This window comes from Dysidea avara, chromosome 8, assembly GCF_963678975.1.
Source record: "Dysidea avara chromosome 8, odDysAvar1.4, whole genome shotgun sequence".
In the NCBI taxonomy this organism is placed as follows: Eukaryota; Metazoa; Porifera; class Demospongiae; order Dictyoceratida; family Dysideidae; genus Dysidea; species Dysidea avara.
In genome coordinates this window covers 21,113,152-21,139,322 of record NC_089279.1, presented here as the reverse complement: position 1 = coordinate 21,139,322, position 26,171 = coordinate 21,113,152, and the positions used below count along the sequence as shown (strand labels likewise).

Below are 26,171 nucleotides of genomic sequence, written 5' to 3'. Positions count from 1 at the left end.
TGTGGCTATGCTTACCATATATAGTACATTCCGCAAAATCCTTATCTAAACGGTAAGCAAGTCTCTAATAACAAGCGCCTAAATCAACCAAAACACTTGAGCAAGGAGAAGGATTTTCAATGAACTCTTGTCTCCTTCACTAACTCTTGTCTCCTTCACTAGTCGTGAGTAGATGGGCGTAGCACTGCTATAGAGTCTAAAACGTCAAGGATTTCTACTGATCTTGATCTTCAACAGGTGTTGCTTCACTATAAATTGCTATCTATAATCATTTCATCTACTGGGGTGTAGAATATAATAGTTATGATTACTCAGGATATGACAAAAATATATGCACGAGCTCCCTGTGTCATATCCTAAGTAACCATGTTATATGTATAAAATAAATACCTTCCAAATTAGCTATGTAAGACTGAACTGCTCTATTAGATATATGTAGTGACTGTTCTATAAGTTATTCAATGTTTCACAAACAACCTTTTATGCTATAATTATGCTCAACACTGTTTCCATCCCTAGCATAGTACTTATGATGATGATAATGAGCACTAGTAGTTATTCATTGATATCAGTGTCTTACTAACCAATACTGACTGATACATAGACGGTGAATATCAGCTCTGAATTGCCTTTAAATAAGATGATCAAGTAGTGGCTGATTCTGTGGGGTGCATCCTTATTGTGCAGTAATCAATGATAAATATCATTAACATAAGACGCCATGTGTGGATTTCATCCATATGTTAATAGTGTATGGAGTTCCATGCTGCCCTGCTTATAAAACTTGATGTGCTCCTATCGATATATGCTGCACAAACACCATAATAGCCATACATGTTTCAAAGGACATAAATTTTAAGAAAGAACTCCAGTAACATGTGTAATTCATATATCGGTAACATGTATGTGTAGTCCACCTCATAGGAACCAGTGTAATACATAATATATTGACACATGTCAGTGACTGATATCACATGCCATTATAAAGTTATAATCCAACTATTTTCATACTTTCAATAAATGAAGTATATAAAATAGACAATACTGTTATAGCAGAAACACATATATGTTTATTGTCTTGATAACTACATCAAAAGAAGTTCTGTATAGCATCAAACAGCGTGGATGATTTAGGAACCACTATAAAATAACATTAATGGCAACAATTATAACATTAGCAGTTATGCATGCACACGGAATACCTTTATTGACTTCATCTGATGCCTGATCTACAGGACCATTTATGATGTACACCTTACATACATACTTCCCAGGTGCTGTCAAAGTGTATACTGTGAGGTTTGGAGAGGTAGACATGGAGTGTTCTCCTTGAATGTTAGACTCTCTGTACATCCACCCAACCCAGTAATTGTTAGAATCCCCTTCAACGTGACATGACAAAGTGACTGGTAGTCCTACCTTGCTAGGCTTAGGAATAACTACATGTATATATTAAATAATAATCATAAAGATATCATGTTGTTTTACCTTTGATCTCTACTTCATGATAGTGGAGGGATGTGGTGCATTCCATGTTAGCGGTGTATGAGCCATTTTTACAAGTTAGCATGAAGTCTATTCTTTGCATGGATTTAGATATAACTTTGACTTTGCATTCTTTGTTCAATGTTTCAACCTGGAGGGCTCTATCAGGTTTACTGGTATGACAGCTACAAGGTATAGTTTCTTCAGCATGGACAGTAGCTGGGATCTTAAGATGTACTCTAGCATCACCTGTTTATTATGCAACATTTGTAAACCAATTCAAGTTATGCATAAATACTAACCTGTATAAGACAGTACTAAAATGCTGCAGGTTAACAGTATTATATTGAAATAGCCCATGGGAGATGAGTCTTTGTCAGGGAAGATGAAAACCCAAGCACTCTCCAACTCTGCAGTATATGGAACAAATCTCTGCCATTATTTATGTCATCATGCACATCCTGTGTGACTTAAACGTAAAATTCCCTGCATGTAACAAGAAAGCAAAAATAATTACTGAGAAATACATAACTAAACAAATAAACAGCAGTCTACTAAGTATTATATTGAAATAGCCCATGGGAGATGAGTCTTTGTCAGAGAAGATGAAAACCCAAGCACTCTCCAACTCTGTGGTATATGGAGCAAATCTCCGCCATTATTTATATGCCATCATTCACATCCTGTGTGACGTAAAAGTAAAATTCCCTACATCTGGCAAGAAAGAAAAGAAAATGCCACCCAACTAAACAAATAAACAGCAGTCTACTAAGTATGGCATGACATGAATTGAATTTGTAACTAGTTAAATTATTAGCTGGCTAGCTATACTACAATAGTAAAGAGTTGTTGTAGAGCTAAGTATACACTGTACTATAGCTAATGATCACAAAACAACTAAGAGCATTATAGATTTAACCACATGTATATATATACACACAGTAAAACTATCACTGCAGTGTACTTTGAAACTAAAAGCTGCATATACTGTATTTTTGGTATACTACATAATATATATGGGTGTGTTTCTTAATAATTAGTGTGGCATGTAAAACTGTTTATATAGTGGTATTTGTGGGTGTATTGATCATCAACCACACATCCTTCTGTCTTAAATAGAATATACACCTACATGTTCTAAGAAACGGATCTCAAAACTTATTTTTCCCAATGAAAATACCCACTTTAGTAATTATTATTCTGTCTGTATTTCAAAGAATTGTTATCATGCTTAACAAGAGTAGGGGAATAAGTGGTGAATGTATTACGTATATATGCCCATATGCATATCATGTGTATGCTTTATACATGTATATAGCTATACTTCATCCATGTACATCATTGTAGACTATACAGCTTTATCATATTACAGTAAACGTTAACCAGTTCATAGATATTTGTTTGAGAATTTTATCTGTTCACAAAGGCACCATATGTAACTATACTGCAAAGTCATTATAAAGAGAGTTGGATATTATGAACCACATGCAGACACTATCTAATATGTCATCGACAAACACTTGAAAGTAGCAGTTTAACATTTGTTCTCCAAGAGACAGACTTTTTAATACTTTATATACGTAATGTTGTAATTTTGTTACTGCATGAATGGGTTCTACTGTGATTCCAAAATGGAATGATGATGCAGTTGGTATGCATATGTACAGGTGTATGTGCTGGCCAAGTGTTGCTGTGAAACACAGTAGATGGAGTCCCTTTAGTTGACAGCCCATTAACCACAGTAATTTAACAAGGTATTTTGGCAGTATATATTACAATTGACCTATCATAATTATTTTGGCAGTCCTACAACCTACGTATGTATGTACTTTCCCAAGCTTTGTGTTTAAAGGTTATTGGTCACTGATAACAAAACTAACCTTTCCCCACAGAGAGCCACCTATTAGCAGTTTAAGGAATTGTGGTAAGATATAGGCGTCACTGTATAATGCTTAACAATTAATGATGTTTTTCATTTACTAACTTCCATAGTTACTACATGTCAACTAAGAGGAATGTTGACTGACTTGACATGATAAAATAATTATACTTACTTGATCATATATAGTGCTTGCTACATATATGTACAGCTTCTTTATGTGAACAAAAGCGAACACAATAATTGTAACACAAGTGTGCTACACAATACTTACATGGGTGTGGAAATCCATGATCCATAATCTGTGCATAAATGGCTATTTAAGTTGTTGTTTTTTTTTCCATGATGTACCCACCTCATTTCAACAAATCACAATATACTGTAGGTACTATATTATGTGAACAACACCCACTTTTTGTTTATTGAAATGGTTTAGAGGAATGTCATGGGTAATCACATACTTCCTTGATCCTATTATAACACACACCTTCTAAGAACCAAAATTGAATCAAACACACAATGAATAATGGCATTCCAGAGTTTCATAGAATCAGTGACTATGGCTAAGTTGAAAGTAAAAATTCCCTGTAGCAACAAAACAACAAAAACACATGTAGAATTCTCTGAATAAACATATATATTATATTCTCAGAAAACATCTCTAATCCTTATTAACAAATGAACAGCATTGTATGAAGTGTATATATATATAGCATAGCATGACCAACTATAGATAATGTGGATGGGTTATTTGTAAGCTGCAAAGAAGCTGCGTGAGTGTTGACTTCAATTTGTATAGATGTAGCAGCTAATATAGTTACTCTATGCTACGTAAGTAGCCACTCTTGATCACAGAACAACTATAAGAATATAATAATTTATATATGAATATTTGAAGTAAGGTTAATAGGCAACTTTATTATGTGTCATAAAGTTAGCTACTACGATAAACTATAAATAAATACTTTGGAACTAGAAACTGTTTAGTTTGAGGTAGGTGTGTTTCTATGTGATTGTGTTGGTAATTAACCATACATCCTTCCTTTGTCTAAAAGTATAATAATTCACAGTGTATGTTCTAAGAAGTAATCTCAATACCAACTATATTATTTCCCCCACTGCAAGTACTAGTACTATAGCTACCACTTTTGTTCCTTGCATGGGAAAAAATTTTACACACACCCACATAATACATGTATGTATATATCATACAAAAATTGTATAGTACATTGTGTACATGCATATAGTATACTATACATGATATGTGCGTATTCCTGTTGTTTTGTTATCGCCTTATAGCTACTTCATTCACACACATGTTAATATGTGACTGAATTTGACAAAACCCGGCTTCGACGCACAAAACTTCGTTAGGAGATATGGCGATTTTAAGTAATCATTGTGTAATAACTTCCCAGTGCCTACAGCTGTGCAAACAAAATTTGCACCAAGTATGCATCTATTTACTAGCTATCACTGAGTGGGTGTATACATTTCTGATACCCAAAATTAGCCCTGTTTTGGGCAGCTTTTCTCGAGTGAGTAATAATATCACAGGTGATAGTGGGAGGGTGGGAGGGTGGGGGTGGTTATACGGGTATAAAATGGAGTAAGAAGACGATTGGAATCCAGAGGCCAAGTTTGGGCTCTCCATGGCCCTCAAATCACTCCAAATTGACCGAGAACACTATTGGTGAGCTCTCTGTGAAGTCCCAGCTCACTACACACCATTATCACAAAGCCATGGCCATTCAATGGCGCCAATCTCCCACTCGTGGCTTTGACAGGGTCGGAAGAAAGCTGCCACAGAAACCAGACTTGCCAGTCCTGAAGGAAGTACAGTGTGGAATGTGATAGTGTATTAGGCCAGCAATCCATTTCTGGTAAAAACGTAAGTTTGATTTTGTGTGTGTGGAAGCCTTGTTATGTGAAATCCGGTCACATATTATGTTGTTTACTTTTGTCATGCCAGTCAACATGCATCTAGCATGCATCTAAGTTAGTTGTAAAACACCACTGATTTAATTATGCACATGCAGTATTGCATATACCTTACCACAGTTCCTTAAACCACAAAAAACAGTGACCAACAACCTTATACTAAACAAAGCTTGGGTAAGTACATACATACTATGGGTATATGCTGCAAGCAGTATAGAAACTACCTTGTACATTGCTGTGGTTTAAGGTATGTCCTCTATTTAACCAAGGGGAATTTTAAAGTTGTCTGAAATTTCACAGCATGTGCTGTTCACAAGGGGAAATTTATCATAATGGCCAACATTGTAACATTGTCGTTTTACATCTAGATCTAGATTATCCTTTTCTACAGACTGATGTTGTATACACTGTTATAATACTGTTAAACTTCATGTTATGATTTATGTTTATGTGTAATTTTTTCATAGGGTTTTACCCCTTGCATGAGTGGATTGTCTTCCTAGTATATACATTGCCTTTAGTACAACAGTACTGTATTTTAGGGATCATGAAAGTTTGGGCTTTTACCAAAAATATCTCCTTAAAACCCGAGTTAAAACCCATCCTCACAATACCTTTACTGCATCTTGGCAGTATTGATTAGGTATAACCAAACCCAAAAGTGTCTTCAGTACGACCTGAAATGCTTCCAAAAAGTTGTTACAAAATTAAATATATATGAATTTTCTACTGACTGACTGCCTGATTTCACTGATGCCTTCAGGCAAACGTAACTCAATAATGGCTTAGGCTACGGGCTTGATTTTCCACTGTTTGATGTCACTTCAGCCCAACAAGTATACAGCAGTACATAGAATGCATGCTTCATGGACTTACCCATATCTCCTTTTGTGTCCCATTTATCTTTACTGACAGTGCAAAGTGTTGATTCATGGTAGCACCATGTGATGGCTTCCCTACATTTGAGGGGAATTGTCTGAGTCTTCTATTGTGACTGGCAGAGGTCCTTCATTTATGATGCTGTGCATCGTACCTGAAAACAAAGCACTTTGCTATTTCAGTAATAGATAGTTGGATGTGCATTCAGACGAAGACAATAAGCCTAGTGCTATTTTTCCATTCTAATGCAGTATGTGTTGGCATGCAGTCATAACAATGTTATAAAAAGTAAACAAACAAGTACATATAAGGGAAAACTCATAGTTTTAAGTTTGATTACGGACCATAGAAATAAAATGTAGTGAAACAATTAAGGGAGGTCACCCACACCTGAAGTTATACTAGTGGACATTAAATCCCTACTTCAGTCTATGTCCATGAATGAATTAGGGATTAAATGTCCGCAGCATAATGCTATGAGTGAAGCAACCACCATCTGATTGACTACATCTAATTTCCTCAGTTCTTTTGGTAGTAAAGACATGATATACAGTTAACCACCAGTTCAGCTACAGCACTCAATGAATCCATATAGATCATGCACCTGCAGTGCAGTCATTCACTTGTTTGTAGCTATAAGTAGTGCATGTAATCTTGTAGTTAAGAAAATGGGAATTAGTTTATGGGGAAAACCATATTAACCACAAACAGGATGATACCAGCATATATAAACAGGCAGTAGTATAGTGCATATCACACAGTTGGAGAGTGTTAGACTGCAACAGTAATCACCTTGACAAGAAGGAGTTATCTGCTATGGAATACTGCAGTATATTATGTTTTACTTGGTGCATTCTGGCACTGTCTGCTACTGGTATGTAGTTACAACCATCAGTAAAACTAGCTGTTGTATGAATGTTCAACAGGAAAAGCTGCTGGTAAAATAGTGATTGATTTCCCAAATAATATCACTGCTGGAGAGGAATACAATGGTAGCTGTACTTTTAGTGGTAAAGACAAGAACTTTGATGTTACGTTTCCTGAGAAATGTAAAGAATATGATGTTGACTATTCTGATCACAGAATAAACTTTACCTTAAGTTGTGAAGATGGCTCATATAACGCTACAATAGAGTGTGATGCATCCATGGACAGCCTTGAAGAACTAAAATTCAAAGGTAAAGGCAATATAAAGCATTCATTATCATTATTGTAGTGTAAATTATACAGTTATTCCTAAACCAAAGATTACTACCAAACCAACCAATGTGACTACCATGGTTGGACTACCAGTCACTTTGTCATGTCATGTTAAAGGAGATCCTACCCATTATTGGGTTGGGTGGATGTACAGGGACTCTATCATTCAAGAAGGAGAACAAAATGCCATGTCTACCTCCAGATCAACCAGAGGAACACATCACTACCTCACAATACATACTGTGAAAGAGTCTGGAAAGTACAAGTGTAATGTGTATACTATAAAAGGTCTTGTGAATCAAGTGCCACACCATGTTACTGTTAAAAATGGTATGAGCATCAAATATGTATTACCTATGTACATTTTTATAATTATTTGCATTTGTATAGACATGACCAAACCAACGCCGGCGTCACTTCTGGATGTTATATATGAACTCTTGTTCTCTGATGTCAGTGAAGGACCAAAGAGACAATAAACAGTTGCATAAAATAAACTGTTATTGTTGCATGCACATCACATTCTTATACCATTTATATAGAATTTTTTTATTATGAATTTCACTTGATAGGTAGTATTGATGCATGCATACCAGCTAAATGAATAACAGTTAATCTACATGCAGCGTGTAAGCATGTTCATCCTTGTTGCATCCATTTTTGATATCCGAGCTACAAGGCATGCATGCATGCATTCCTTTAGGTATCTTCAATTAAATGGATCACTTTGCGTGTTACTACTATTGTGCCAGTGGAAATTTGTTTATGAGTTTATCATTTCCTTACATATATACAACTAACTAGCAGCCAACACTATGACATGGTTTACTGCATTTATTATTGCTTTATGAAGTCCTCAGAATCAGCTCACATTCCTGTATTGAAAGTGTGATTAATTGATATGTCTTCACATATTTGAAACTTCTATGATATATAGTAATGTTGTAGAACAGCCACGTTAACCCTTTTGACTATAGGCTCTTTAAAGGTTGAAATTCTGTACAGGCAACTCCCATCATTGCACAATCATTCATGCATGTGTCTCACAATGAAAAAATAATCCCGCTTTTAGTGAAATTATATAATTACAAGAAGTAGTAATGTAACTGTGCGGCTATACCTGTTTAAATAGACACATTATTAACTGTGATTTTCATTATTCTTAAAAATGCAATCACATTCAGCTACAGACACTAAATAGCAAATCTGGTTTCACAGTGAAATAGTATGTAGCATGCAGGGTCAGTGCAGGCTAATTCTCAAACCTGCAGAATTCTCATGTATATGAAGGTGTGTGACTAAACTTCCACTTGGACTTCATGCATGCACCCATTATGTGAGCCATGGCCAGTTGATATTTACTTATTAAGTTAAAAATAATAGCTGGGTAAACTGGAGCAATGTGAGTAAACATCTCTTGCTAGGAACCAATAGTCAAAACAGCAACTATAACAATAGGTACCAAACCTGGAACCTTGAGGTTAACAGGCCGATACTGGCTGTTCTGCTATAAACATTTGTGCAGGATATGTATGCATGTGAGTACTACCTTTAATAAAATTTCCCCCCAAGTTTGTGGTATTGTTGTGGCCACCCATACTTACACTAAGCTGTATACGTGGAACTATGGTATGATGAGCAATACAACATAGCTATACTTCAGTGGTGCATAACCTTACATTATAAGTAATAGGCATAAAGTCATCAGAGAGATATACGTACAGAATGCTGTAAGTACATACTTGCTAACTGCATGGCATATACATGTGCATGTATGCGAGTAGAATGTTAAACATGTGTACATACACACACACACACACACACACACACACACACACACACACACACACACACACACATAGTATAATTTATGCATAAATTTCCAGCTATGTGTTGTTGAAGACACACATGTGCTATGAACACTATTATAGTAATTCCTTGAACTGTAACAATGATCTGGAATGTCATTTATTCACTGTGTGTTAGGCCCACACTATTTTTGTATAGGCATGTATTATAATAGGATCAAGAAAGTATAGTGGAAGTATGTGGTTACCCATGACATTCCTCCAAACCATTTCAATAACCATCAGGGTGGGAATTGCCCACATAGTTACCTGTTATGTGATACATTGTAAACATCAATTAAGAGGCATACATTTAAACATTTCAATCATCAAGACTTATTGACCATACAACATGGTAGACTCACTCAAGTGTGTGATATGTGCTTGCAATTGCTGCACAATACTAGTCTAAGAGTGTGAGAGTCCATAGTCAAAATCTGTAACATTATGTAGTTAGCCTGTAAAGGGCAGTCATTATGGCTTCCATGAAGATTATGTAAGATTGTAAATATAATGAGACACCACTGCTCAACTGTGAGCTGTGTAGTCAAGGTACTGAATTTCCCCCAAATCTGATTGAATTCTCCCAAAGTATAGCTATACAAAATTAATTATGGGGAGATTAATGTTTTAGTGAACACACAGTTTATTCAGTTGAGCAAGTACTCGAAAAAAAGTATTTCTATATAGTTTATTAAATACATAGCCACTGAGCAAAATCCGAAAACCATACTAAACAGACCTAATAGACTAGTTCTAATTCTTTTTGGTTTAAAACACAAAGCATGTGTTATACTTGCAGGTGATGGTATTTTGAAGACAATACATACCACAAGCACATTTGAATAACAATATAATGTTGTGTAAAACAAACAGAGAATATACACCCATCACATACCATAGAAATTGATTAGAGTGCTTTACTAATGGGTGAATTACCTTTGAGGTATAGTTATGCTAACAGTGTACCACAGTTTCCATGGCAGGGGCCAACAAATAAATAAAGTTACATAACAGGTCAGTGAAAGGTTATAGTTGGGTGTGAAGTTCAAATTAAACATGCAAGTACATAGTATTTAATGTAATTGTAAAGTGTATACCTTCATGCATGCACACACATGCAGTACGTAGACTAGCTTTTTGCACCTTTGTCAGTTAATTAGTTTGTGTTAGAGTTTACCTGTATTTATACTTTGTGCAGATGAAAGCTGTTACATAAACTACAGGGATTATACTGCAAGGTTAATGAATGTTCTTGTCAAAAATTGACAGTATATCTATAGCATACAATAATTTCTTAAACACGTACGTACATACAGGTTCATGTTATAGAGGTAAACATTAGTGTGCAGAGAGCATGCTGCATGGGTAGGTGAAAAGTGTGACTTTCTAGGTTTACATATCACAAAAAGTGCTATCATAAGTGACAAATGTACTGCTTAACACTTAATAAACTGCTCCAAATCCTATACTGTTTGCCTTAACACACATAGTGCTGTTTCCTGACACTTTTATTAATTGCATGACTTTTTCACAAGCATTATGATTTTTGAAATGTAATGTGTACTGGTGTACTTGTACAAATGTGAAACTAGTTTGTTAGAAGTTTTATTGGCTGATCGGTTTTCTGTCACAGTAATTGTACTTTAAGCAGTGATAAGTATATGTATGTGGAATTGTTGTAAGGTGACTATGGCATACCTCTTGTATTGAACAGTATTCACCATTGAATAGTGATACAATATTGATGCCCAGAAGTTCATTTTCACTTATACCGATATAGCTTAGTTATGCTAGTTTGTACATAGCTATATTACATTATCTATTTGTGTTTGCTTGCACTATAGTGAACAGAATACATACCTGTGGAGTGCTATATACCTTCCGAGTTAGCTGTTGTGCAATTGTATTTATTGTACTGTTGTAATTATTTACACTAGTGTGTTGACAAAGTTTGATGTGTATGGGAGACCCCTTTTTACAAATCCGGTCACATAATATTCTATTATTGGCACATGTCAGTGACTGATATCATTACATGCCATTATAAAGTTATAATCCAACTATGTTCATACTGTCAATAAATGAAGTGCATAAAAATGTAAAATAGATGATACTGTTATAACAGAAATACACAAGTAAATTGTCTTTAATAACTACATCAAAAGAAGTTCTGTATAGCATCAAACAGTGTGGATGATTTAGGAACAACTATAAAATAACAATGGCAGCAACTATAATATCGGTAGTCATGCATGCACATGGAATACCTTTATTGACTCCATCTGATGCCTGATCTACAGGACCATTTATGATGTACACCTTACATACATACTTCCCAGGTGCTGTCAAAGTGTGTACTGTGAGGTTTGTAGAAGTAGGCATGGAGTGTTCTCCTTGAATGCTAGACTCTCCGTATATCCACCCAACCCAGTAATGGTTAGAATCCCCTTCAACGTGACATGACAAAGTGACTGGTAGTCTGTTAGGCTTAGGAATAACTGTATGTATATATTGAATAACAATAGTCATAAAGACATCATGTTGTTTTACCTTTGATCTCTACTTCATGATAGTGTTGAGATGTGGTGCATTCCATGTTAGCAGTGTATGAGCCATTTTTACAAGTTAGCGTGAAGTCTATTTGTTGCATGGATTTAGATGTAACTTTAATTTCACATTCTTTGTTTGATGTTTCAACCTGGAGGGCTCTATCAGGTTTACTGGTATAACAGCTACAAGGTATAGTTTCTTCAGCATGGACAGTAGCTGGGATCTTAAGATGTACTCTAGCATCACCTGTTTATTGCACAACGCTTCTAACCAATTCATATATGCATAAATACTAACTTGTATAAGACAGTACTAAAATGCTGCAGGTTAACAGTATTATATTGAAATATTCCATAGCAGATAAGTCTTTGTCAAGGAAGATAATTATAAGAAAATCCAAGCACTCTCCAACTCTGCAATATATGGAGCAAATCTCCACCATTATTTATATGCCATCATGCACATCCTGTGTGACTTAAAAGTAAAATTCCCTGCATGTAAAAAGAAAGCAAAAATAATTACTGAGAAATACGTAACTAAACAAATAAACAGTAGTCTACTAAGTATGACAGGACATTTCTAAATAGTAAAGTAATATACCAACTAGCTATAGCTACAATATAGCAAAAAGTTGTCGTAGAACTATAAAGAAGCTTCACAGCAAGTATATAATAACACTGTACTGCAGCTAATAAAAAATGGTGATAAAAAAAACTATAAGGGCATTGTAGTATTATTAATAATAATTTCAATACAGATTTTCCACATATGTATACATGGTACAAGTTACACTCCAATGTACTTTGAAACTAGAAACTGCATGCTATACTGCATAATATACATGGGTGTGATTCTCAATGATTAGTTGTGGGATGTACAACTGTTTATATAGTAATATTTATGTAGTTTGTTGCCCCAGCAACAAACAAAAGTTAACAGGCTAGCTTCCATTGGGTGAGTTGTCAAAATGTAACACCAAGTGTGATCATCTGTCACCTGGTTGTATAAGTGCACATCATAATTAAATCCCACAATCCTAATATAGTAACAGGTCAGGCTTTGCTCATCATTATCATTACTGTCACATTATGATTGTTTGGTGCTTTACCAGGATCACTGAACCTCGAATATTCCTCAGGCAATAGAGGACCTAAGCTTGTGAAGTTAATGATATCAAATTTTCCCACCCACCCACCCTGATAGCCTACTTTCTTATATGTTACTTCTGGTAACTGAGGTATGGGTGCAAATCGCTGAATAGTTGAAGTTAATAGCTGCCTAGTCCAAGGCTGTGTGTATTATCACTAAATGCTAACTGTCATTAAATTTAATGTGTCACAACTGAATGTGCTAATCCTTGTTACAATTGTATGCTTGCAATGTGATTGCTGAATGCTACTGCTGCTGGGCTAACCTAAATAATACTGGATGTATTATGTAAAGTTTGCTGTGACAGTGATAACACATACTCATTGCCTATTTGGGCTGGGATAACATACCTCAGTTGCCCTATCTCCCCCAAAGAGTTGTATGTATATGTGCGTATATATGTCTGTATAACTGGTCTGTAAAGTGGTGTGTTGTTGTTGTAATATGTCGTGGTCGCATGCCGTAATGTTATAGAGCTTGGTGTGGTGGAAGGGTGGTTTGTGTAGGATAGCATGCAGTAATCTGTTGTGGTATGTTTACATGTGCTCAAGTTAGCATGTTAAGTGGGTGTATTGATCATAAATCACACATCCTTCTGTCTTAAATAGACAGATGATAATATGTGTTCTAAGAAACAGATTTTTTTTCCCCAATATAATTACCCACTTTTGTAATTCTGACTACTTCAAGGAATTGTTATCATGCTTAACAAGAGTGGGGAATAAGTGCTGAATGTTTTACATATATATATATACCCACATGCATATCATGTGTATGCTTTAACATAATACATATAGCTATACTTCATGTACGTCATGTATGATATATACATGTGCCATTCCATAAGTCTGTGACTTTATGCAACAAACCTAACTAGGTGAATCACCTTTGAGGTTAGCTATGGTAACAGCCACTGCACATCATGCCCACAGTTTCCATGGCATGGACTAATAAATAGATAAAGATTTAGTTTGGTGTGGAACAACACTATAAAAGCGTATCTAATTGGAAATGTATGTCTTCATGCACATCTACATAGATAGACTATAGCTTTTGCATATTCCCAGTTAACATGAACCAGTTCATTTGTTTGATAGTTAATTTTATCTGCTCACATAGGCACCACACAAGCTACATGTATAGTATAGCTAGACCTCTCTTTGTACTGCCAAGTCATAATAACGACAGAGTTGGATATTATGAACCACATGCAGACACTATCTAATATGTCATCAACAAGCACTTGAAAGTACCAGTTTAACACATTTTTTCTTCAAGAGACATGCATTACCAAACTTTTCAACATTGACATACATAATGCTGTAATTTGGTTAACTATATGTATGGTTTTCACTAGCATTATCATGATTAAATGGAATGATGATGCAGTTGCTATGCATACAGGTGCATGTGCTAGCCACATGCTGCTGTTAGTTAGTCCCTTTAGTTGATCTAGATGACAGCCCTTAAACCACAGCAATGTATAAAGGTGTTTTCCATGCTTCATGGTGGTCATAATTATTTTGATGGTTGTATAACCTACTAATGGATGCATATATGTACTTTCCCAAGCTTTGTGTTTTAGGGTTATTGGTTACTAATAACATAACTAACCTTTACCCACAGGGAACCACCTTTTGGCAATTTAAGGAATTGTGGTAATATATAGGCGTCACTGTATGCTTAACAATTAATGATGTTCTTCATTTATTAATGTTCATAGTTACTACATGCCCACTCTACTAATAACAACCTAATAGGTACTATATGTGAACAACACCCACTTTTTGTTTATTGAAATGGTTTAGAAGAATGTCATGGGTAACCACATACTTCCTTGATCCTATTGTAACACGCCTTCTAAGAACCAATTAAGATTGAATCAAGCACACAATGAATAATGGAATTCCAGGTATATATTGTTACATTTCATATAGAATCATCTCAAACAATGACTGTATAGCCCATGTGTCTCCTCAACAATGACTAGCTAACAAGCATGTGTGATCATAATTCCGTTACTTTCTTGGAATTCCCTTTAACAACAAAAGTGCATGCAGAATTCTCTAAATAAGTGAATGCATATATATATAATTATTTATTTTCATCTCTAGTCATTATTAACGAATATACAGCATTGTACAGAGTACATGAAGATAAATTATATGACCGACCATAGTGAGTTAGCTTAATATGAAAGGGTTATTCATTAGCAACAAAGAAGCTGCATCATTGTTTAATATCATTAGCAGTTAATATAGTTATAACCTCTAAGTAGCCACTCTTGATCACAGAACACTATAAGGATATATGAACAGTTTAATAGGCAGGTTATGTATATCATATTAGCTACTATATATAAATAGCACTAGTTTAAGGTGGGTATGTTTCTTAATCAGTCAGATATTTAAGACTGTTTATACAGTGGTATATATTATGTGGCTTTGTTGGTAATTAACCATACATCCTATATCTAAATATTACAGTGCATGTTCCAAGAAGGAAATCTTAATGCCAACTATTATTTCCCACTGCAAGTACTATAGCTACTGTATAAATCTAGTTTTAATGATTGGTGTTTCAAAGAATTATTCCTATAGAAACAAAAGGGATTATGAGTGCATGGTAAAAAAGTTTTACACACCTCCATACTACATAATTAATGTTATGTATGTATATCCATTGTGTACAGGAAGTTGTGTGGCACATCATGAGTACATGCATGGTATACATATATGTGCATGTGTATGATTTTGTTAGTGCTGCTTCATGCATGCACACGTATGTTAATATGTTGTTTACGTATGTCAGTCAATATGTCTCTGCAATAGACATGCAGTAACTAGCATGTATACTAATTTAGTAAAGGTAATACACTACTGATTTAGTTATGCATACACAGTACCACCTATATCTTACCACAATTTCTTAATAGGTGACTCCCTGTAAGGTTATAGTTTTGTTATAGCAACCTTATACTAAACAAAGCTTGGGAAAGTACATAATTAGACTGCATGTACGCTATATGTGGAAACTACTTCATTACATTGCTGTGGTTTAAGATGTATCCATTATATTCAATCAAGGGAATTTTTGAGTTGTCTACAATTCCACAGCATGTGTTGCTCGTAAGGAGCAATCTATCATAAGGGTACGTATATAAAAAAGTGCAGAATGCTAGTCTATAATGTATACACTCCATATTTGATACTACATAACTGATGTTTGTTTTACACAGTATTGTAATTCAAATGTGCTTGTGGTACTTCAAATACCTAGCCACTTCATATTTTCTTCATGGAAGTGATATAACTGACATGGTTGCTTGCCCCTCCAAAGGCTAATTGCACAAAGTCACAGATTCACAGAATATACCAAGTGCTTTCTGCTCAATGCTATGGCATACCATACTTGTATGTATACAGCTTAGTATATGGATGACCAATAGTATTCAAACTTGGGGAAATTTTAAAGATAGTAGTATAATATTTATCTCTATGCATGCACATCCTGTATAAATATTTGTGGCAGAGCAAGTGTCTGCCTGTTAACCTCAAGGTTCCAGGTTTGGTGCATGGTTATAGTTGCTGTTTTGATAATTGGTTCTCTGAACAAGAGATGTTTACACACAGTGCTCCAGTGTATATACCTAACTGCTTTTTTTCCAGCAAATATTGACTCGCTGTGCCTCACATAATGGGTGCATGCATGAAGACCCAAGTGGAACTTTTAGTATACACACCTTCATACATGAGATATCTGCAGGGTAATAACTGAGAACTATATATCCTGCACTGACCCTGCATAATACACAGTTAGCACAGTAAATCACTGTGGAGCCATGTAGCTTCACTTTTTGGCGTCTGTAGATAGATGTGATCATGCTTTTAAAATTATGAGAAAATCACAGCAAATATTGTCTCTATTTTAAATGGGCATAGACACACAGTTAGTTACAAAATTCATGAACAAAATAATATCCATTTGCATAATATGTAGTCACACACAAAGCAATCCAACCATAGAAGCTAATCAAAGATACCTAATGGAATGTATGCATGTCTAGCTAGCTATAATTATCAGAATTGGATGCAACAAGTATGAACATTCCTACATGCTGCATGCAGACTAACTATTTCCTTGTCTATTATTTTAACAAATATGCATGTATCGATACTATATACCAATCAAGTGAACTGAATAATTCATGATTAAAACATTTCTATCAGTATAAAAAAATATTCATTTATAATGGTATTAAAAGTTTATATGTGTAGTGCATGCAAAAATACATGGTTTAGTTATATATAGCAATAACTGTTTATTGTCTCTTTGATCCTTCTTCACTGCTGAAATCAGAGAACAAAAGTTTGTATATAACATCCATGAGTGACACTGGAGTTGGTTTTGTCTTGTCTACAAATGCAAAAAAAAGTGTAAAAATGTGCCTGCACAAGTAAAATTTCACGATCATACCATTTTTAACAGTAACATGGTGAGGCACTTGATGCACGGGACCTTTTATAGTATACACATTACACTTATACTTTCCAGACTCTTTCACAGTATGTATTGTGAGGTAGTGATGTGTTCCTCTGGTTGACCTAGCAGTAGATATAGCATTTTGTTCTCCTTCTTGAATGATAGAGTCCCTGTACATCCATCCAACCCAGTAATGGTTAGGATCTCCTTTAACATGACATGACAAAGTGACTGGTAGTCCAACCATGGTAGTCACATTGGTTGGTTTGGTAGTAATCTTTGGTTTAGGTATAACTGTAATGATAATATGATTATCATAAAAAGCACCATGTTATTTTACCATTGATCGTTTCTTCACAATAAGCTTCAGAAGAGTGGCATTCAATTACGGCAGTGTATGAGTCATTTTTACTGTCACAGGTTAGGTTAAAGTCTATTTTCTGTGCATTCTGAGGTATATTCCCATGAGTCAAATTGCACCCAGATCCTTCAGTTGATTCAACATAGAGGTCCACATCATCCTTTTTGAGAGTACAGCTGCCACTATATTCCTCTCCAGCAGTGATATTATTTGGTATATCAATCACTATTTTATCAGCAGCTCTATCTATTAAACATTAGTAGTTTACTGATGACCATAGTATTATATAGTTACACATACCAGCAGCAGACAGTGCCAGAATGCACCAAGTAAAACATAACATTATACTGCAGTATTCCATAGCAGATGACTCCTTCTTGTCAAGGTGATTTCTGTTGCAGTCTAACACTCTCCAACTGTGTGATATGCACTACACTGTCTGTTTATATATGCTGGTACCTTCCTGTTTGTGGTTAATATGGTTTTTCCCATAAATTCCCATTCTTAGCTACGTATAACTCATTATTTATAGCTACAAACAAGTGATTGACTGCACTGCAGGTGTAGCTTGGATTATATGCACAAAGTTCAGGGGCGTAGGGAGGGGGGGGTTCCGGGGGGTTCAGGAACCCCCCTGTAAAATTTAGACTTCTGCAAGCAGGATCCTAACACACCATTTAGTGTGGCAGGACAAAATGAGTGAGCAATATAGTGTAATGGCACAGCACAACAATTGATAAAACTGACATTCATCTCTCAGGGAAGGATTTACAGAGGTAACATGAGCCCTCTTCAAAACTTGTTAAAAAGATCGATATACTCTAATAGAGCAGTCAGATATATACTCTAATAGAGCAGTCAGGTATATACTCTAATAGAGCAGTCAGGTATACTCTAATAGAACATGCATGTAAATATCCAAGTCCATATGAAGTTTTTCAGACATTCCAACATTAAATGCAAAACTTAGCATGACCTTATACTGCTATAGCTTTGGTATGCAGTGTTTAAAGATATAGAGCTCCAGTAATTTATCACTTGTGTTATGCAAAATGAATTCATGCTATGCATATTTGTATAGTTATATTGTTTGATCGTCATTTGTATCAGTGGATTCATGGCTCCTATACCACAGTGAGATATAACCATCACTTACAGATTACTAGCTATATGTGTCTCTATGTGTTATGCTGTCTGCTTCCACTAGGTGACTTTATCTAGTACTACAGTACCTTCATCCCAGGGCCACTTAATGCATCATAATTAATGTACTTTTTGCATAAAATATAGCGATTTGCTGAGTTTTGATTTATTAAAATATTGAAAGTCTCTCAGCGGCTGGGGGCTGTGCCCCCAGACCCCTGCTTCTAGTAACTCAATGCTAGTGCTGGAATCCCCCTTCATAAAATCCTGGTTACGCCCCTGCAAAGTCTATCATAATGAAAACATCAACAGTGCAGCTATGGGGATCAGTTATGGGTATAGAATGTAAAGAATAAGATTATAACTCAGAATATATATAGCTGCAGTATTAAAGCAACTGCTATAATCATGCTATGAAATACATATACATTTTCAGTTAAGCCTTATAGCATGCATGTGTACTTATGATCATGGATTCATTGAGTGCTGTAGCTGAAATGGTAGCTCTTGTATTTACTGAAATTGTTATAAAAGAACTGACTGAATTGGTTATAGTCAATGGTAGTTGTTTCACTCATAGCATTATACACCAAGTGTTGGTGTCATAAGATCTAGTGGCATATGTTAAAGCTGGCACACCCTCTGTTAAGTGAGTTACTAATGGTATTACAAACATGTTATACTACTTATTGTGCAGTGTGCTTCCCCTAGGTGTGTTAAATTGTTGTTGGTTTTCACCCACACAAGAACTAAGGGAATATTGGCTGAAACATATATCTCATGTTGAAGTTTGCTGATTGTGTGATTATTTTTATTACTCCCACTGAGTGTAAGGTGAACAAATACTGAGATGATACTTTTCACCTTTTGGCAGTGATATAAGTTACATGATTAGATTGCAACTTATACATAAGTCCATCAAAGTGTCCATGTGTTTATAACTGTAATGTACGTACACCTGTGTATGATGGATGATTGCTACCCTTGCTACCAACCACCTTGTGGTGACCCTGGTAACACACCAGCCCACTTGTGTGACTACTGGCAGTAAACCTGTCTGACTTCACAGTGGAGACCAGGCAGGTGTCCTTTGTGGTAGTCTTGCTATCCAACATGAGCTATAATATACTTCATGCTTTTAGCACAACAGAGCTGTGGAACACCATCCAGATCAGATAAGGAGATTCGGGGGCCCAGCTACGTATTGTCCAAGGCAATTTCACCCTAAATATCTTCTGCATGGTACTCAGAATCTCTAGGTCAAGTGGCAAGGCAGCTTGAAAATGGTGGTGAAGGGAGGAGTTTATTCTTGTACAAATGTATGTGTGTTTGCACAGAGCATTGATGTTCATTTTAAAGACAGATTGCTTAAAAAGTAAACTCTATATTTGATAGGGGAAATGAGACTTGCAGATGTAGCTGAACTCAGGAAACCCCAAAGAATACATGAAGTAAATTCCAACATATGGTAGGTACCGCTTTGCATACTGAACTGTCTTTTTAAGGTTGTGTGCACATGAGTGGCATTGTTGTTGACCACTCTTACACCACCTTCATGATAAAAAACCACAAGTGGTCACTTAATTAATTTGATATGAAGTTTATTCAGCCTAACGTGACTATGGTTAAGGCTACACACTTGATTTCTTCACTTTTCAACATCACTTCAGCCTGAGACTTGCCTTTTTACCAACCCTGGTAGCTATAATGCATGCATCATCATCATAGGTATTAGAGCCAAGGAAAGTTTCTTTGGCTCCAATATCTATACTTACCTTTGCCCTCCCTTGTGTCCCATTTCTTTCTCCACTACTGCAGTTTCACAGTAACGCATCATTGCTTCAGTGCATGCTGGCTATCATGACAATAACTGATAGACATACATACCTTTTGACTTGGTCACCACATATATCAAAAATAATGGGAAAAGCATTCAGAACTTTAAACATTCTCAAGAGAAACGTAAGTATGTAATTGTTCTACTGATGTAAAAGCAGTATCATAATTCAATAGTATGGGACCTGCATGTTTACAACAGTAACATACACAAACTTCAAAGAAGAGCAGCAAGATGCCGGGGTATTAAATGATTATAGTAGATATAGGTCAGTCACTTCAATGCTCCAATATTTTTCTTCAAACTTGACATAAGATATATATCTAGACTACGCAGAAACGTTTTACAAAGCACTCCACAACCAAACTCCTATATCTATTCCTACCAATTATCTTCCAATAACTAGGGAAACTGGCCAGGCAATGTCATCAGCATCATTTCATACTTCCAACAGCATTATACCAAAAAGTGTTTTTTTTCCTGGCAGAACATGCAGTACAAGAATGAAACCCATTACCACAATTCCTAGATGACTTTGACTTAATTTCTATTAACATTTCAAATTACTGTATACCATGCAATGTATTAAATGTATGATTTTTTTTCCTTTCTTTTTTCCTGCATTGCTGACTGCTCTAAATAAGGATCATCGGCAATTTCTATAGTGACTGGATATCTCACATTTGAGTAAGGACCATAGAAATAAAGATACAACTGCAACTAAACTAGTGGATACGTAACTACAGCCTATTTATTTTATATTTGCTATACTGCATTCCCGCATGTGCAAAAATCTAGCACCTTTTTGTTTAATTACCTTTTTGTTTCATTTTCTGGACTTTTTGGTAGCAACTTTGTTTTTGTTGTTGTTTTTTTTACACTTTCTGGACTTTTTGGTAGCGTGACCTTTTTGTTTAATTACCTTTTTGTTTCATTTTCTGGACTTTTTGGTAGCACCTTTCAGTTTTGTTTAATTTTTTTACATTTTCTGGACTTTTTGGTAGCTAGCACCTTTTGTTTAATTTTTTTTTACACTTTCTGGTAGCACCTTTTTATTTGATTACCTTTTTGTTTCATTTTCTGGACTTTTTGGTAGCACCTTTTTTGTTTAATTTTTTAAAGAATATTTTCTGGACTTTTTGGTAGCACCTTTTTGTTTAATTTTTACAGTTTTTGGACTTTTTGGTAGCACCTGCTTGTTTAATTATTATTTCTTTACAGAAATTGTAAATAAGAATGCGGTAAAGAATTATACAGCAAGCCGCTAGAGTTCTACTGTTCCATGGCACCATTGCTCATTTCCAATCCACTCAGTATACTATAAAATGTTAATAGTCCACACAAATAGTTATGATTTGTTCAGCATCAAGAAATATTTAAAATGAATCATCTAGCTACACATAGAGTAGTCAGTACCATGCAGTCTAGTGTACTGTAATAGTACAAGCATCACCCTGCGATAAGTACACTCACTCCCCAAAGGTATATTAATAACTCTTCTTAACTTATTGATACTTCACACTAATAATTCCATTGCTTAACTTGTTGATAGTTCACACTAGTATGATTGTTTAGCAGGCATTAAAAAAATTATTTATTTATGTGATCCCTTTAGCTAGTACAATGCAAAATTAATGTCTCAGTCTTTTGGTATCGTGTATTAGGCGTTTAACAGCTGAAAAACAATGGTGCAGGCCTCGTACACTACCAGGAATAGCCTATCGCTTCAAGTTGAAAGGGGGCGTACGCGAACGAAAATGAAGACCAGCTTTGAGGCTTTGTCGAGAGAAAAAAACACGATATAGTCAAACTATAAAACAGTTTAGAAGATACTTCTGTGCGTAATATGTTGGTAAAAGTGGTTTGTTTAACAAGCGCTTCCTTAGCAGTGCTTCCTTAGCAGTGCTTCCTTAGCAGTGCATAGCAACGCAATTGAATGAATTACGAAAATTTCATGAATTACGAAATACGAGAATTAGCTAGCAATATTATTGCACAACCCAAAACTACATAGTTAGTTAATTCATAGTTAATTCTAGATGAGTTAGCTACGCAGATGCATGGCGCCTGGTTATTAGAAGTAGCACAACATCAACTTGTTTCAGTTTGGACTATAAAACTGTGCGAAGGATCGGGCGCCGCCAGACTACAGCTATAAGTATGTCAACTTTTGATCCCCTACTTAACTAAGTTATGGCTAGCTATACTACACTGTGACTGAGAAGTGGCTACCATTGACACAGATAGATGCATATAAATTTTCTTTTTTCCCTTCTACTATAAAATTATGGAATCAACTCCCTGTAAATGTAGTTAATTCCCCTACCACCATTAATATTTGTAATAATTTAAGTAACCTCTATCCCCTCTGTTTTTTTTTTGTGGCAATGCAAGGAATCTCTATATAACACCTGTGCATTATAATCTCTTTGATTTTTGCACATGCGGGAATGCAGTATAGCAAACTATTTATAGTATAAAATAAATTAATTAATTAATAGGCTGTAGTTACGTATCCACTAGTTTAGTTGCAGTTGTATCTTTATTTCTATGGTCCTTACTCAGATGTGAGATATCCAGTCACTATAAAAATTGCCGATGATCCTTATTTAGAGCAGTCAGCAATGCAGGAAAAAAGAAAGGAAAAAAATCATACATTTAATACATTGCATGGTATACAGTAATTTGAAATGTTAATAGAAATTAAGTCAAAGTCATCTAGGAATTGTGGTAATGGGTTTCATTCTTGTACTGCATGTTCTGCCAGGAAAAAAACACTTTTTGGTATAATGTTGTTGGAAGTATGAAATGATGCTGCATGATGACTGACATTGCCTGGCCAGTTTCCCTATAGTTATTGGAAGATAATTGGTAGAAATAGATATATAGGAGTTTGGTTGTGGAGTGCTTTGTAAAATGTTTCTGCGTAGTCTAGATATATATCTTATGTCAAGTTTGAAGAAAAATATTGGAGCATTGAAGTGACTGACCTATATCTATACTATAATCATTTGATACCCCGGCATCTTGCTGCTCTTCTTTAAAGTTTGTGTATGTTACTGTTGTAAACATGCATGCAGGTCCCATACTATTGAATTATGCATGATAATGCTTTTACATCAGTAGAACAATTACATGCTTACGTTTCTCTTGAGAATGTTTAAGTTCTGAATGCTTTTCCCATTATTTTTGATATATGTGGTGACCAAGACAAAAGGTATAGCTAGTATGACAAAAGTTAAGTGTCTTACTCTCAGCTACACTAATATGGCAAGAGTTAATGCTGCTATGTGAAAATCTCATGACTTACAGGGCACAATCACAATCTTAAGAACTCCTCCAGACTGTATTTCAAGTTTTATTGAATGCTGTGTTATGGAAATGCTTACACCAACTACGACAACTGGGTATAGCAATCAAGCCCATGCCAGATTCTGAAGTTGCATATGTCACACAACTGATGTTTGAAATAAATTGTTGCCTTTGCTAATTCTTGATCAGCATAAATTCTTCAGGTCCATCTTGGAAAGTGCATATGCAAATTGATTACTGGGCTGTATATTTCTGTGACAATCTTTGTTCTGACAGAGATCTAATCATGCATGCCATTATGACCACAAGGTAATTCATGGTCATCTTATTCTAGCTATGACATATAATATACATGCTTGTATTTTTGTACATTAGCTCTAGCTAGCTAGCAGTTAACTGATATTCCTGTATTAGTTTGAGTACAACTATCTGAATATTGATTTCGTACGTGACCGTACTAATAGCACGTGGGCTATTCGTACGTGCCCGTACGAATATAGCACTGAACAGCCTAAAATAAATTACACAAAATCAGTTTTATCGAGGAAGGTAATACAGCAATCTCAGTGTAACGCAGTGAAGGGTCATTGTTTTATTTTAGAAAACGTACGTGATAAGTCTAGTGAAGTTGTATGCACCAATTAATGAAGACCAAATTACAACTTTGTTTCACCCCGAATCTCAAGTGCCTTGAGAAAACAAAGTACATAGCCTTGAAGCCTACAGGGGCGGATCTAGGATTTCAGAAGGGGGGGTGCTAACATGGACATTTATATATGTAGCAAGATAGTTGATACAACTAGTGTGAGTACACTGAGCATGCGGAGTGAACCTCTATCCAGGGAGTCTGGGGGCATGCCCCCACAGGAATTTGGCCTATTGAGGTTAAATTTGGTAGAAATTTTTAGTGAAAAATGAAGTCACTTTGTTTATGTGATACCATTATTCCTCTACAGCTTGTCAATATAACTAAAGGGCGCAGCCATGTAGCTAAAATTCGATCTTAGACTAACATCTTAAAGAACCAGTAGTGGAAACATATAGGTATCAGCTGCACATGATCAAATTTAGTGTTTTGAAGTAGCTATAGCATAATTTACAGTCTCACGACTTAAACTACACTAGCTGTCCAAACAGTAGAGAGGGTAAGTGGAAGTGGAGAGGGCAAGTAGACTGACTCACCAGTGTAAGCATATAGTGCATGTGCACTCAGCTGTATATAATTCTCCAGCTATAGTGCTGCCATTGTTCTAAAATGCAGGTACCATTGAATGAGTCTGGTACAGAAGATCATATCTACAGTGCTGCATGCTGGTCACAGTGGAAAGCAGGTTAATTATGATGACTTAGATATGACTTATTATATAGTTATACAACGCCACGAGTGCTCTGCCTGATATAAACGCACGAGCCTGAGGGCCGTTAGGTTATAATGCACTCGCTGCGGTCTGCAGCAGTGCAATATACAAATTATGGCACTGGTGGTGCCTTTGAACTGCCCACGCAGAGTGGTACATTATATAGTTATACAATGGCCACGAGTGCTCTGCCTGATATAAACGCACGAGCCTGAGGGCCGTCAGGCCCGAAGGCAAGTGCGTTTATACAGGCAGAGCACGAGTGCACGTTGTATAACTGTTATGTACCACTCACCTAATAGGTGGGGAGAGTCTCACAAGACAGCTGTAACACTTATAAAGGCCAGGTTTCTAACATCAATTGTGGGTAACCAAGCAGGACGTTGCAATGACGTTCTCCCTGCAGCACTGCAGCCACCTGAGATATTGAAAGCTAGTACGCTATGGGTTATATCACTAACCTGCATTCGCTGTTCGACTCTCATCATGTAGTGCTCAGCATGCCAGCGTGATCACTCAATCGCCATATAGACTAAGCGCCAGACTAATCGCGATAGTGCTTCTCTCGAGCGAAAAAAGTAGCTAAATAGACGTTTTAAGTAAACAAAACCTAACTACTAAACGATACTAGTCTAATTCTTACTATTCACACTGTCTAAACTCGAATCTGGTAGTATGACAAAACTGGTTACCACAATCGAACGTAAAGGTTAGTATTATTTAGAATATATTTGTTTTATTGAGT

The 26,171-nt window shown here is 35.7% G+C and overlaps 4 protein-coding genes across 5 annotated transcripts; 1 reads left to right on the top strand and 3 right to left on the bottom strand.

Moving 5' to 3' along the window:
* Positions 1-1,000: 1,000 nt before the first annotated feature.
* On the bottom strand, positions 1,001-2,438 carry LOC136263481 (uncharacterized). Its single transcript, XM_066058006.1, has 4 exons — positions 1,788-2,438; positions 1,489-1,734; positions 1,203-1,439; positions 1,001-1,140 (listed from the first exon to the last, which is right to left on the bottom strand). The coding sequence occupies exons 1-4, from the start codon at positions 1,843-1,845 to the stop codon at positions 1,091-1,093; spliced, it is 591 nt and encodes a 196-aa protein (XP_065914078.1). The 5' UTR covers positions 1,846-2,438; the 3' UTR covers positions 1,001-1,090.
* A 1,738-nt stretch (positions 2,439-4,176) lies between these two features.
* Positions 4,177-7,953, top strand: LOC136264123 (uncharacterized). 2 transcript variants are annotated; one of them, XM_066058817.1, is made up of 5 exons: positions 4,177-4,195; positions 6,946-7,058; positions 7,111-7,362; positions 7,415-7,714; positions 7,775-7,953. In XM_066058817.1, exons 2-5 carry the CDS (start codon positions 7,001-7,003, stop codon positions 7,861-7,863), a joined length of 699 nt encoding a protein of 232 aa, XP_065914889.1. In that variant the 5' UTR covers positions 4,177-4,195; positions 6,946-7,000; the 3' UTR covers positions 7,864-7,953. The 2 variants fall into 2 exon arrangements, with proteins under 2 accessions (XP_065914889.1, XP_065914888.1); XM_066058816.1 differs by lacking the exon at positions 4,177-4,195 and having other exon boundaries at positions 5,276-7,058.
* Positions 7,954-11,262: 3,309 nt separating this feature from the next.
* LOC136265174 (uncharacterized) lies at positions 11,263-12,184 on the bottom strand. Its single transcript, XM_066060017.1, has 4 exons — positions 12,082-12,184; positions 11,785-12,030; positions 11,502-11,732; positions 11,263-11,442 (listed from the first exon to the last, which is right to left on the bottom strand). Exons 1-4 carry the CDS (start codon positions 12,137-12,139, stop codon positions 11,393-11,395), a joined length of 585 nt encoding a protein of 194 aa, XP_065916089.1. The 5' UTR covers positions 12,140-12,184; the 3' UTR covers positions 11,263-11,392.
* Positions 12,185-17,141: 4,957 nt separating this feature from the next.
* On the bottom strand, positions 17,142-18,232 carry LOC136264143 (muscle, skeletal receptor tyrosine protein kinase-like). The gene is made up of 4 exons (XM_066058853.1): positions 18,077-18,232; positions 17,756-18,022; positions 17,410-17,709; positions 17,142-17,349 (listed from the first exon to the last, which is right to left on the bottom strand). Exons 1-4 carry the CDS (start codon positions 18,135-18,137, stop codon positions 17,255-17,257), a joined length of 723 nt encoding a protein of 240 aa, XP_065914925.1. The 5' UTR covers positions 18,138-18,232; the 3' UTR covers positions 17,142-17,254.
* Positions 18,233-26,171: the final 7,939 nt, after the last annotated feature.